The 13486-nt window shown below is 39.7% G+C and overlaps 1 protein-coding gene across 1 annotated transcript in view; it reads left to right on the forward strand.

Annotated features, from left to right (window-relative positions):
• The window catches only part of LOC139725624 (organic cation transporter protein-like), a 36604-nt gene extending 25269 nt beyond the window's left edge, over positions 1–11335 (forward strand). Inside the window, exons 7-11 of the mRNA XM_071636714.1 lie at positions 1071–1162; positions 6734–6942; positions 9189–9297; positions 10303–10509; positions 11109–11335. Of these exons, the coding sequence (XP_071492815.1) occupies positions 1071–1162; positions 6734–6942; positions 9189–9297; positions 10303–10509; positions 11109–11229 (738 nt within the window). The 3' untranslated portion in view covers positions 11230–11335. The remainder of the gene's footprint in view (positions 1–1070; positions 1163–6733; positions 6943–9188; positions 9298–10302; positions 10510–11108) is intronic.
• The last annotated feature ends 2151 nt before the right edge of the window (positions 11336–13486 follow it).

The raw sequence follows: 13486 nt of genomic DNA on the forward strand, positions 1-13486 counted from the left end.
AAAAAAAATGCTTCTCGACCATGAAGCCTGTGTCATCACGTATAAGTATCACAAATCTTACCAACTACAGGGCTATTATTTATCAAGGGTGAAAAGAATGTAACAATAGAGAGGTGACGGGTAAGGGGATATAAAAGAAATGAGAAGAGAGAGAAGAAAGAATATTGAACATGAGAAGGTGGAATGTAAGAAATAATACATGAGAATAGGAAGAAAAGTCAGAGATGAAAGGGGGAGAGAAATCATTCAGTTTCAAAGTGCACACACACAAAAAAAACTTTCGGAAGAAGGCACACAAGATAGGAAAACCAAGTGTGATGATAAATGTAATGTGCCTACAAGTCATAAGTCACTCATACGCACTTACTGAAAAAGACTAACTGTTAATAGTAGAAACATCTCGGAACTGCTGTCTTCTGTATTTATTGTTATTCCTTTTTTTTGATAGGATCAACACATATTATGTGAATAACTATAAATTTCCTCTTGTTCATCATGTTCTTCGGCAAGAACGTCATGTGGAGTTGTGCTGTGGGTTCTCAGTTTGATTTAATACAATGCAGTTATAGTTCTATATTTCTTCTCATTTTATAGGGTGTCAGGGTACAATTACTAATGAAATATAAAACTTTTGATTCAGATTCATTTCAGTCATAATTTTCCAGTAAAGTGGAGGGGGTTGTAGATGTTGGTTGTGTTTACTTTTCCTCTCTGATTAAAATTATTGCTCCCTGTATCAGTATTTCGACAGATTAATAGCGTAATAAATCAATGACATATCAAGTTCACGTAAAGTCTGCGTAAACAGTGAACCTCCCGAGATAAGCCGAACGCTCATCACTTGTCAGTGTGAATGTCCTACTTTTATTCGCCCACAACGAAGTAGTGATGGTGATATGTAGTTCGTCAGTCGTGCGTGCACTGTTTGCATACTCTGTTAGGCGACCACAAAGTTGAATTGACTTTACCAAAGTTGGTACAACCTGAACCTCATGATTATACACAGATGTGGAAAAGCTATCCCTCCCACTAATTGCTGCTGTATTTTTGTTTATGTTCTGTTCACTCAGGAAAAGCAGGACGATGGTAAAAAATCGAACATCCTTGACCTTTTTCGGACACCGAACCTCAGAATGGAATCGATAAATCTCGCTTTCAACTGGTACGTTTTCCCGAAGATATACACCTTATATATGCGATCTGAATGTGTACTCATTCCGTGGTGAGGTTTATAGAGTATATAAACTAATACATATGAAGAATATATCTATATCTATATCTATATACATGTGACCGTGCACCACAAAACGAACATAAAGTCGCACACACTGATTTTGCGCGAGGACTGAAAGTAAGTGAAATGGGTCAACCAAGCCGATCTTGACTTTTTCATAATAAAGAGCAGGTCTTCGTTTACATTATGGTAATATCTAGTTTCATAAAACGGGCGGGAAAGTGTGTTTTTTAGCAGTTTATATCGAGCATTTTAGGTAGAATAGTGTGATTAGGTGTGTCTTTAGAGTCCCTTTTTCATATCTGAAAAGCCTTGTACACACTCTTCACTTTCAACTCTAATAACTTTTGAAGAGATAGTGCTACTGCATTGAAAGTTAGCATTAATTATGGACAGAATGTGTTAATTAGGCATGCTTAATTTCAGTTTAATTTGATAATCTCTTCATTGTTGTTACTCGGGTGGTTTACTTCCTGTTTTTGTCCCATTCATCGCACAACCAGCACGGTTTGGTAAAGATTAAAGGGGATGGCTAGTAACCGATCATTGGAAATCAGTGGGAATGCTGAGGGATGATTGTTCCAATCCTTGTGGGATTCATTTAAGAGTACATTATATATCTACTGTTGTGTGAAAATTATTTGCTTCAGAACGGTCTCATATTCAAGTAATGTGCAGATTAATGCCCCGTCACTGACCAGGGACGCTAACCTGGAAACATTAAACTGCACATTACTTGAATATGAGACCATTCTGGAGCAAATAATTTTCACACAACAATAGATATATAATGTACTCTTAAATGAATCCCACAAGGATTGGAACAATCATTCTCCGGCATTCCCACTGATTCCCACTGATCAGTTACTAGCCATCCCCTTTAAGCGCTTGAATAGACACTGTACCTCGGAGCCTCTTTTCTCAGTTCACACTTTTCCTGAGTTGTACATCATTTTAAAGCTTAAAGTCTGCTCTTTCAGAATATGGTCTTAACTAAAAATTCATGTCTGGCAACATTTTGTTTGTTTTGCGGTGCAGGGTCACACACACACACACACACACACACACACACACATATATATATATATGCAAAGGGGTCGGTGCAATATAGTGCTAACCCATACTTTTGTCAAAATTGAGTTACATGCATTTTCACAATCCTTATCCTTTACTCTAACCTCCATGAAAGTATCGAATTCAACCAACAAGAAGGTAAAAAATGCATGCATTCATGTTTTATGAATGTATGATGTATGGACTTTCCAAACATTCAACAGCGATTATCTCAAAATGACTATCGTGTGGGTTAGCACTATACTGCACCGACCCCTTCAATATATATATATATATATATATATATATATATTGAAGGGGTATATGCATTTTTATTGATATACGACCAGGAGCAGACGTATACCCTTGTGTGTATGTTCTGCTTCAGAAACGGATTTTTAATCTAACATCACATCGCATCCTGGTCGCTGATGAAGAATGCGATGACTAACCTGTTTGGTGTCATGTTTCTAAAACATGCGCTTTCCTCGCCAGGATAAAGCGTTTTAATGCCATTTTAGGTTTTAATCTCATTTCACTTCTGTTCGTTATTGATCAGTGACTACCAGGAAAGGCTGGTTGACTATCAGGTAAAGTCTGATTGACTATCAGGAAAAGTCTGATTGACTACGGGAAAGACCGTTGACTATCAGGAAAGTCTGATACAGTATTCCATCACGGACAAGGCACAACTACTGGCTGGGATGTCTCTGTGGGGGCCGGAGGTGTGAGTTTGCGTCAGTGCAAGACAAGATGAGGTGGGTCTCTGAACCGTTTATCTTCGTGATAGTAAATCGGAGCATGACGTTGGCAATGTAAGTCCATTGAAAAGCTATCAGGGATTCATGTTTGTCATGTTTTTTAACACTGATTTCATCCTTTCATCTTTGGCTCTTCGTGGAGGGAACCATGTACCAGTCCATGGATGCGTCGTTGCTACGCCAAACGCGCACAGACACACTGCGCGGTTACCATGCACTGTGGCAGCAACTATCAGTCTAGACGCATTCCATCACAAGCAGGTTAGTTTTGAAATCCGTCCGACCAGGAGCAGACGTATACCCTTGTGTGTATGTTCTGCTTCAGAAACGGATTTTTAATCTAACATCACATCGCATCCTGGTCGCTGATGAAGAATGCGATGACTAACCTGTTTGGTGTCATGTTTCTAAAACATGCGCTTTCCTCGCCAGGATAAAGCGTTTTAATGCCATTTTAGGTTTTAATCTCATTTCACTTCTGTTCGTTATTGATCAGTGACTACCAGGAAAGGCTGGTTGACTATCAGGTAAAGTCTGATTGACTATCAGGAAAAGTCTGATTGACTACGGGAAAGACCGTTGACTATCAGGAAAGTCTGATACAGTATTCCATCACGGACAAGGCACAACTACTGGCTGGGATGTCTCTGTGGGGGCCGGAGGTGTGAGTTTGCGTCAGTGCAAGACAAGATGAGGTGGGTCTCTGAACCGTTTATCTTCGTGATAGTAAATCGGAGCATGACGTTGGCAATGTAAGTCCATTGAAAAGCTATCAGGGATTCATGTTTGTCATGTTTTTTAACACTGATTTCATCCTTTCATCTTTGGCTCTTCGTGGAGGGAACCATGTACCAGTCCATGGATGCGTCGTTGCTACGCCAAACGCGCACAGACACACTGCGCGGTTACCATGCACTGTGGCAGCAACTATCAGTCTAGACGCATTCCATCACAAGCAGGTTAGTTTTGAAATCCGTCCGACCAGGAGCAGACGTATACCCTTGTGTGTATGTTCTGCTTCAGAAACGGATTTTTAATCTAACATCACATCGCATCCTGGTCGCTGATGAAGAATGCGATGACTAACCTGTTTGGTGTCATGTTTCTAAAACATGCGCTTTCCTCGCCAGGATAAAGCGTTTTAATGCCATTTTAGGTTTTAATCTCATTTCACTTCTGTTCGTTATTGATCAGTGACTACCAGGAAAGGCTGGTTGACTATCAGGTAAAGTCTGATTGACTATCAGGAAAAGTCTGATTGACTACGGGAAAGACCGTTGACTATCAGGAAAGTCTGATACAGTATTCCATCACGGACAAGGCACAACTACTGGCTGGGATGTCTCTGTGGGGGCCGGAGGTGTGAGTTTGCGTCAGTGCAAGACAAGATGAGGTGGGTCTCTGAACCGTTTATCTTCGTGATAGTAAATCGGAGCATGACGTTGGCAATGTAAGTCCATTGAAAAGCTATCAGGGATTCATGTTTGTCATGTTTTTTAACACTGATTTCATCCTTTCATCTTTGGCTCTTCGTGGAGGGAACCATGTACCAGTCCATGGATGCGTCGTTGCTACGCCAAACGCGCACAGACACACTGCGCGGTTACCATGCACTGTGGCAGCAACTATCAGTCTAGACGCATTCCATCACAAGCAGGTTAGTTTTGAAATCCGTCCGACCAGGAGCAGACGTATACCCTTGTGTGTATGTTCTGCTTCAGAAACGGATTTTTAATCTAACATCACATCGCATCCTGGTCGCTGATGAAGAATGCGATGACTAACCTGTTTGGTGTCATGTTTCTAAAACATGCGCTTTCCTCGCCAGGATAAAGCGTTTTAATGCCATTTTAGGTTTTAATCTCATTTCACTTCTGTTCGTTATTGATCAGTGACTACCAGGAAAGGCTGGTTGACTATCAGGTAAAGTCTGATTGACTATCAGGAAAAGTCTGATTGACTACGGGAAAGACCGTTGACTATCAGGAAAGTCTGATACAGTATTCCATCACGGACAAGGCACAACTACTGGCTGGGATGTCTCTGTGGGGGCCGGAGGTGTGAGTTTGCGTCAGTGCAAGACAAGATGAGGTGGGTCTCTGAACCGTTTATCTTCGTGATAGTAAATCGGAGCATGACGTTGGCAATGTAAGTCCATTGAAAAGCTATCAGGGATTCATGTTTGTCATGTTTTTTAACACTGATTTCATCCTTTCATCTTTGGCTCTTCGTGGAGGGAACCATGTACCAGTCCATGGATGCGTCGTTGCTACGCCAAACGCGCACAGACACACTGCGCGGTTACCATGCACTGTGGCAGCAACTATCAGTCTAGACGCATTCCATCACAAGCAGGTTAGTTTTGAAATCCGTCCGACCAGGAGCAGACGTATACCCTTGTGTGTATGTTCTGCTTCAGAAACGGATTTTTAATCTAACATCACATCGCATCCTGGTCGCTGATGAAGAATGCGATGACTAACCTGTTTGGTGTCATGTTTCTAAAACATGCGCTTTCCTCGCCAGGATAAAGCGTTTTAATGCCATTTTAGGTTTTAATCTCATTTCACTTCTGTTCGTTATTGATCAGTGACTACCAGGAAAGGCTGGTTGACTATCAGGTAAAGTCTGATTGACTATCAGGAAAAGTCTGATTGACTACGGGAAAGACCGTTGACTATCAGGAAAGTCTGATACAGTATTCCATCACGGACAAGGCACAACTACTGGCTGGGATGTCTCTGTGGGGGCCGGAGGTGTGAGTTTGCGTCAGTGCAAGACAAGATGAGGTGGGTCTCTGAACCGTTTATCTTCGTGATAGTAAATCGGAGCATGACGTTGGCAATGTAAGTCCATTGAAAAGCTATCAGGGATTCATGTTTGTCATGTTTTTTAACACTGATTTCATCCTTTCATCTTTGGCTCTTCGTGGAGGGAACCATGTACCAGTCCATGGATGCGTCGTTGCTACGCCAAACGCGCACAGACACACTGCGCGGTTACCATGCACTGTGGCAGCAACTATCAGTCTAGACGCATTCCATCACAAGCAGGTTAGTTTTGAAATCCGTCCGACCAGGAGCAGACGTATACCCTTGTGTGTATGTTCTGCTTCAGAAACGGATTTTTAATCTAACATCACATCGCATCCTGGTCGCTGATGAAGAATGCGATGACTAACCTGTTTGGTGTCATGTTTCTAAAACATGCGCTTTCCTCGCCAGGATAAAGCGTTTTAATGCCATTTTAGGTTTTAATCTCATATATATATATATATATGTATATGTATATATATATATATATATATATATATATATATATGTGTGTGTGTGTGTGTGTGTGTGCGCGCGCGTCTGCCCGCTGTCTTTCTGTCTGCCTGCCTGTGTGTGCTTGTGTGCTGGCTTGTGAATCTTTGTTGTCGGGTTTGAATGAAATTATATTAAGCATCGTGCATGCACTTCCATAGTGAGATTATTTCATTGTTGGGCGACCAGTCCCTTCGAAGGAATGCTGACTACAGGACTTTATAGATGGAGTGCGTAAATGACATTTTTGGCTCGTCATTGTTTATTTTGAGTATGATTATCATCGTCACGGTGTCGATTACCTGTATTAGAGCCTTACAGATATCAAAGTTAACGAATCGTGAGCCAATTTATCTGATATGTAACATTGATCTGACCAGGTTGGTTGAAAACCTCGTCTACTTTGGGCTGTCTCTGAGTGCTGGGGACCTTGGTGTCAACGTGTACATTGCGGCCTTCGTGTCCGGAGCTGTGGAGCTCCCCGCCTACGCCTCCACACTCTTCACCCTAGAGTACTTCGGACGCCGCATTTCTACGTGTCTCTATCTCCTCATCGCTGGGGGCGCCTGTCTTTTGACAATAGTCATCCGTAAGCTCAACCCGATTCAGTGGTTTCAGGGCGTGTGTTGAAAGGGGAAGAAGTCATCTTTATAAGCACCAGGGCCCGTATTCAATCGTAGACCAAGGTTTTAACCTAATTTAGACCCACTTCAGACTAATCATTGGTTTAAACACGGATTAAGTTTTAGCACAATACGGGCCCAGAAGTTTTACATTGATGTGTTTATTTTGTTGTTTTATGTATTGTAAATATTTGTCTCTAGAGTTTGTCTCCAGAGTCTGGAAGGCAAAAAATTTTCCTCCATATCACACCTTTCTCATGACTACCAGCTTAAAGTAATGACATTATATTGGTTGAGATGAGGATTCAGATTTTAACTTATTTCGAGATATCAAGAAACAACTATATGGTAATGCTGAAGTGCATACAATTAAAAAGAGAATTTCAAAGTTTGTTTAATGAATATTGGTTTTCAAATGGCTGAGATATCCAAAAACAAAGTAAAAAAAAAAGCGATCCTAACAAAAGTCGGGTCCCACCTTTTATTATGTTTGCTTTGTTTTGGATATCTCAGCCATTTCAAAACCAATTTTCATCAAATAAACTTTGAAGTCCTTTTCTGATTATGTTTGCTTTGTTTTGGATATCTCGGCCATTTCAAAACCAATTTCCATCAAATAAATTGTGATGTCCTCTTCGAATTATGTGCTCTGTTATATTCTATAAGAGGTTTCTCTTTATCTCAAAAAATTATCATTAAAAAAAAATGTTGGAAATCTAAAGCTCCAGCTCAACCGAAACTATACAAGCACTTTAAAGTTTTATGAGGACAAACAAGTTGTATTTCTGCGTAAAGTACATACTGGGAGTACAAAATTTATTGCAAACACTCGGAGATATGTGTGTGGTTCATAATACAGCATATACAATATAGTAAATGATTTGCAAATTATAAGGGCCAAAAGTTTACGTAATCAATCCTACGACTTTATGTCGCGGTTCCGGTCTTGGGGCAGGTGGGATGTACTTTTGACTCCCTGTTTATCTGGAAATATGTACTTATCTGAAGCATACGTATGCCTCTTGTGTTTTAACCCTTTCTGTACTAGGGACTATGGACAGTGTTTACAACACTGGGGGATTTTCTGTGTTGATCAGCACTCAAAACATATGAAGGGTTAATAGATTATATATCATGTACATCAAGCTATGAGAAAATTTTCCGTCGTCATGAAAAAGTATGCTGACAGGAAGGATAGAAGCTGTAAAAATTCTTTTTGAATTTGTTTTCCTTTCAGATGTATGTAAACATTAGGCTGTGTAACATCTTTCGTATACCTGAAGGTTTTGATGTCGCGAAAGCTTATAAAGTGTACAAATAAAGTAGGTTGCACATCCCATGACGTAGCTTTTCACCTCACTTTAATTGCCAAATTTTCGGCCACTGAAAGGTCCAGGAAAGTCATTTTCTCGGTGCGAATAATATTTTTTTTGTGTGATTAATGTGTGTAGAATTTGTGTGTGTGTGTGTGTGTGTGTGTGTGTGTGTGTGTGTGTGTGTGTGTTGGTTGGTTGGTTGGTTGAGAGATGAGTCTCATCTTGATATGACGGACTGTCTTCTCCGAACGGAAGAAGTACGATTTTTTCAAGTCTTATTAGATTCAACTTCTCTATGTCCCTCTAAGATCATACAGTCACAATACACCTATCTTGTATACGAATAAACGCGCCTCCTCCACATGTACTGTTAGACCAATGCGCTTCTCGATTCCATTCAAAATGAGCTCCACCGCTCAGTGGACAAGACACCGTCCATCGTAGGGCCTTCGATTCGACTCCCCCTGAGTGCAGCCGTCATCCTCATGGCTTATAGTCCTTTTGACATGTAAGAGAAGACTTAAAGCTAATATATATATATTTTTTAAATAACAAGCATGCATTTAAAAAAAAAATAACAAGCATGCATTGCTTGACTCTCTGTGTGCTACAATAATTTCCTGTCCGCAGTCATGTGTGTGTGTAATTTGTGTATATTAAAGTTGACTTATTGGAACAGAAGGGTTAATGGGTATAATATTGCTCGAAGAGCCTGGAATGTAATTATATACATATAATGTATGCATTTTTTATTTATCTATTTATTTATTTATTTATTTATTATTATTTTTTTTTTTTTTGGGGGGGGGTTATTTCGAATAACGACAATAATCTACGCAAAAACGATTTTATTGTATGCATTAAATCATACTATTTTTCTTTCTGTTTTTATGCAGCAAGTGGACCATGGAAAGCCGCAGTGGCTACGATAGGTAAATTTGGGGTCACCGCGTCCTTTGGTATAATATTCATCTACACTGCCGAGCTGTATCCGACACCTGTAAGGTAACTCTTCCGTGTTAAGCAGTATCATCAAAATTTTGATCTCGAAGACATTGGGCATTGAGGTTAAAATCAGCTTTATGCCTTACAGCACCAACCAAAACCAACCCCCCCCCCAAAAAAAAAAGGAAAGAAAAAAAAACCTCTCACAATATGTGTAAAATAAGCAGAATGAAGACAGTTTCGTTTTCATTATTTCTTTCTGAATACTGTGCTGTGTAGTTTTTGTTGAAATATTCGGCTGTTGGGATGTGTTTCTTACTTGAATGACTGGTACCTCCTCTTCTTCTTTTTTTTTCGCAGATTCATGTCAAACGCCACTATTTCTTATCTGCTTATGCTAATGTGCTCATTTCAGTGCATCTGTGACACTCTCCTTTGACATCCAGTTGTTGATTTTTATTTGTATTTTTCTTTAGCTTTTAAGACGTCATCAACATTTAAAGTCAGCTGCAGTAAGCTTACCGTCACAAAAAGTAAACATACAAACAAAAAGACAAATAAACAGAGAAAAAAAGCTGGCTATGTAAAAACGTATCTCGTATAAAAGACTTACATCTCTGATGATAATCTGATAGTCATTGCTATGTACAAAATGTATCAGAATGGCAGCATGGGGTGAAATCTTTGGAATTGTATCGTATGAAAAAAAGAAACCCCGCGTTACCTCTGGTGCAACTGCGTTTGGGAAAGTGCATACATGCATCAGATAATGTAATGCCGATTTAAGTTGACTTTACTCTTGATGTCTTCACGACCGGCGAAAAAATAAAAAATACAAATAAAAGAGAAGCTAAGCGGATGCAGAAGAAATTATCATGTGAAATGATTAAAAACATTCGAACATATTTTGAAAAAAAAAAATTCATCATACAGTCCATAAATTTATGATAAATAAAGGACGTACTCACACCAGCAAGAGTCACCGTAGACACAGGAAAGGAATTGAGGACCATGGGGCCTTAAAAAAAGAGAGTAACACCCTTTTCCCTTCTTTCCCTGTCCTAGGAGTGTTGGTCTAGGCATGTGCTCCATGTCATCACGAGTCGGAGCCATTATAGCGCCTCTCATTCGTATCCTGGGAAGAACATGGGTCCCGCTACCATCACTGGTTTACGGCTTGTTTAGCATAGCTGCCGGCCTTCTTGCCCTCCTCCTGCCCGAGACCCGGGGCAGGAAGCTACCGGAGACAATGGAAGAGGGGGAGAATTTGAGGTATGGAAAAAGTGATGCACTACATCTTGAAATCATTAAAAACGCCTCTCCAATTATTTATTACATTGCTTTTTGTTTGTTTTTTGTTGTAGGCATTAAAAGTCATGGTTAACATCTGACTGTAGCCTTGATGATAATAATGCGTTGAATTCGTTGAATCCGCAATCCTTGAAGTACGTATACATAATAATGATTCAAGAGCATTGCAATATCAAGATTTTATGTATCAATATATATGGGTTTTCTTGTGTTGAGATAGATATTGCTATCGGTAAGGGTTGACAATAGGAAAATGCAGAAATCTGACACATGTGAGTCATAAGTATGCGGCTTACTATATGTACAGGAAAAAAAAAGATATTGGCAAAAGTATCTGCATCATTTCCTATGGAATGTACTAAGGAAGGATAGTCATACAGTACAACGAGATGTCACATCAAAAGAGTTAATGTACCATATCGAGAAAAGGTGGGGGATCTGGAGAAGACGATGGAGGAAGAAGATATTGTAATAAGTGACGAGTTGATCATTGCATGAAACGTGTTGGTAATACACTACTACAACGTACAATAATATCGTCATCCTTTATACGATTCCAGGAATGCAGGAGTGCACTACGCTGAAGTTCCGGCTGTAGACGCTGAAGAGAAGCCGGCAAACCCGATGTCGATACCCATGGACGACGTGACGACTCACGGAGACGAATCGGATAAAGTTTGACTTCACACGAATGGTTCACATTCTTGAGGATGGATGAAATCCATATAAATGTGCGAACAAAATCTCTCTTTGTCATTTATTGTTTATGTTCACGCTGTGGATAGTGAATAAGGACCCGAGTGTGAATCCCGACCAGTGCTTACATCCTTGGACGAGATTACTTTTACCCACCATGCAGCTCTCGACCCAGGTGTATAAATGGGACCTGGAAAGGCTAGGGTAATAAAAATAACAGCGGCCCTCTGGTAGAGCAGTGGCAACACTGAAGAGGCTACCCTGGGTATAAAGAAGAACTTATTATTAGGTGATCCGAGTATCCTTCGGATCACCTTCTGTATCTGTACGGATTCTTTGTTCTTCGTCTTTTCTTTCTGGACAAAAGTTGTGTTTCGATTAGCTCAGAAAGTGCTCTTCCTATCAATGTCAAACTTATACCATATATGTATCGTGTCCCAAAGACGACAGATCAAGTAAAATCATCGTGATCAGTCGACCGTGACGTCACTATGACGTCATTATATGAAAATTCATTTTCATTCATATCTCATTAACGGAATGGAATTTTTCAATGAAATTTACGTCACATAAAGTTCAAGTCAAGTTGATTCTACACAAGTTCTCAAAATTCATCTATGCCCTTAAAACGTGCGCGTACGCGCGCGTTGAAATATTTGTATGCTCCAATCGAGCTCAAATTTTTTTTTGCACACGTTTCAGACCATTTACAGCATTTTTGAAAAATTGAAAAATTTGGACGGACGCGTACGCGCGCGCGCATATACGCACGCACAGCTCGTATGCAATAGAAATTTCCCGTTTTTCCACTTTGATCGGATGTCTAAAATGTCAAGGAATATTTCTACCAACTTTCAAGTCTATCCGACTCAAAATGACGTCATACGGGCCCGTCAAAGTTGAAATTCCGCGCGCGCGTCAATGGCGATATACAGTGCAACTATGCCAAAAAAACGCCAATTTTCAATCCGATTTTACTCGCCAGGATGGACGATGACTCCCCATTTTCTTTACATATTCTGAGAGCTTATGAGTTGTACATGTCATTTCATGGGTTGGTGATGCTGGAAAAATGATGGAAAGATATCAAATTTCTTAAGAAAATAAAAAAAGTAAATTTTCAAAATGACGTCATCAAATTTCAAGTTTACTCGAGCGTATCTCACTTATTCTTGGCCAATTTTCACCCAGATTTCAGTATGCTGTAGCTTATTTAATGCTCCATCAGTTTTAATCGAATCAAATATTTCGGTGGATGAAGTCTTCACCTCGTAAAAATAGATTGAAGGTAACCTTGTCAAATTTGATCCATTTGCGAGTTATCTCTATAGGAGTGCAGTTTCTCTTGAAATGAAAATTAACATGACTGTCTTTATCGAGCACTATCTCACTTATCCTACGTTGAATTTCTCCCAGATTTTAATACGTTGTAGCTGAGACTTTGCGCTATCGTTAATGTGCCCTTTGTTTTTTCATACAACGTCAAAATCACGTCGAAAAACTTCGCTTAAATTAAAGCTTAGCTTCGATATATTTTCATATTTCTTTCTTTTTGCAAATTTCTTTGCAATAACACATGAAAGACATTCCCTAGTACCCCCATATTTTGCACATGTTTAGTTCATGTCACGTACATTATTTTATAAGGTAACAACTACTTGATTGAACACCATTTTGGGTAGGTAAATTAGTGTCAAATGTCATAAGTGTATCATCCTGTATCTTGGTGAATACATGTCCTATCTTTTCAATATTTTGCACACCCAAAGACCACGTTACCAGGATCATTTCACAAAATAACCACTTTTTTCTCAGATGCCATCTTTGCTGTGCAAAGTGGGATCAATGGTCAAATGTGACCGTGCACCTCAAAACGAACATAAAGTCGCACACACTGATTTCGCGTGAGGACTGAAAAATAAGCGAAATGGGTCAACCTAGCCGAACTTGACTTTTTCATATTTTCTGAAAGAGCGGGACACGGCCAATGTCTCTAAACACAGATGAAACCTATATCGTCATGCCTGTATTGCGATCAGGACTCGAATCATTGATTAAAAAAAAATCGGATCACCTAATTTGTCAGTGTTGACAAATTCCAAGTCTAGTTATCATTATTGTTGTTATTATCCTCATCATTATCACCTCGTCACCTCTTAAAGTGCAAAATTCCAATCATAACCATGGCTGGTGCGAACTCCCCTCGTTTTTGTTGTTGTTGTATTTTAAAGGAAAACGTCAT

Source organism: Diadema antillarum, unplaced genomic scaffold, assembly GCF_040938485.1.
Source record: "Diadema antillarum isolate AM-2024a unplaced genomic scaffold, OU_Dant_1.0 seq00000053_RagTag, whole genome shotgun sequence".
Lineage (NCBI taxonomy): Eukaryota > Metazoa > Echinodermata > Echinoidea > Diadematoida > Diadematidae > Diadema > Diadema antillarum.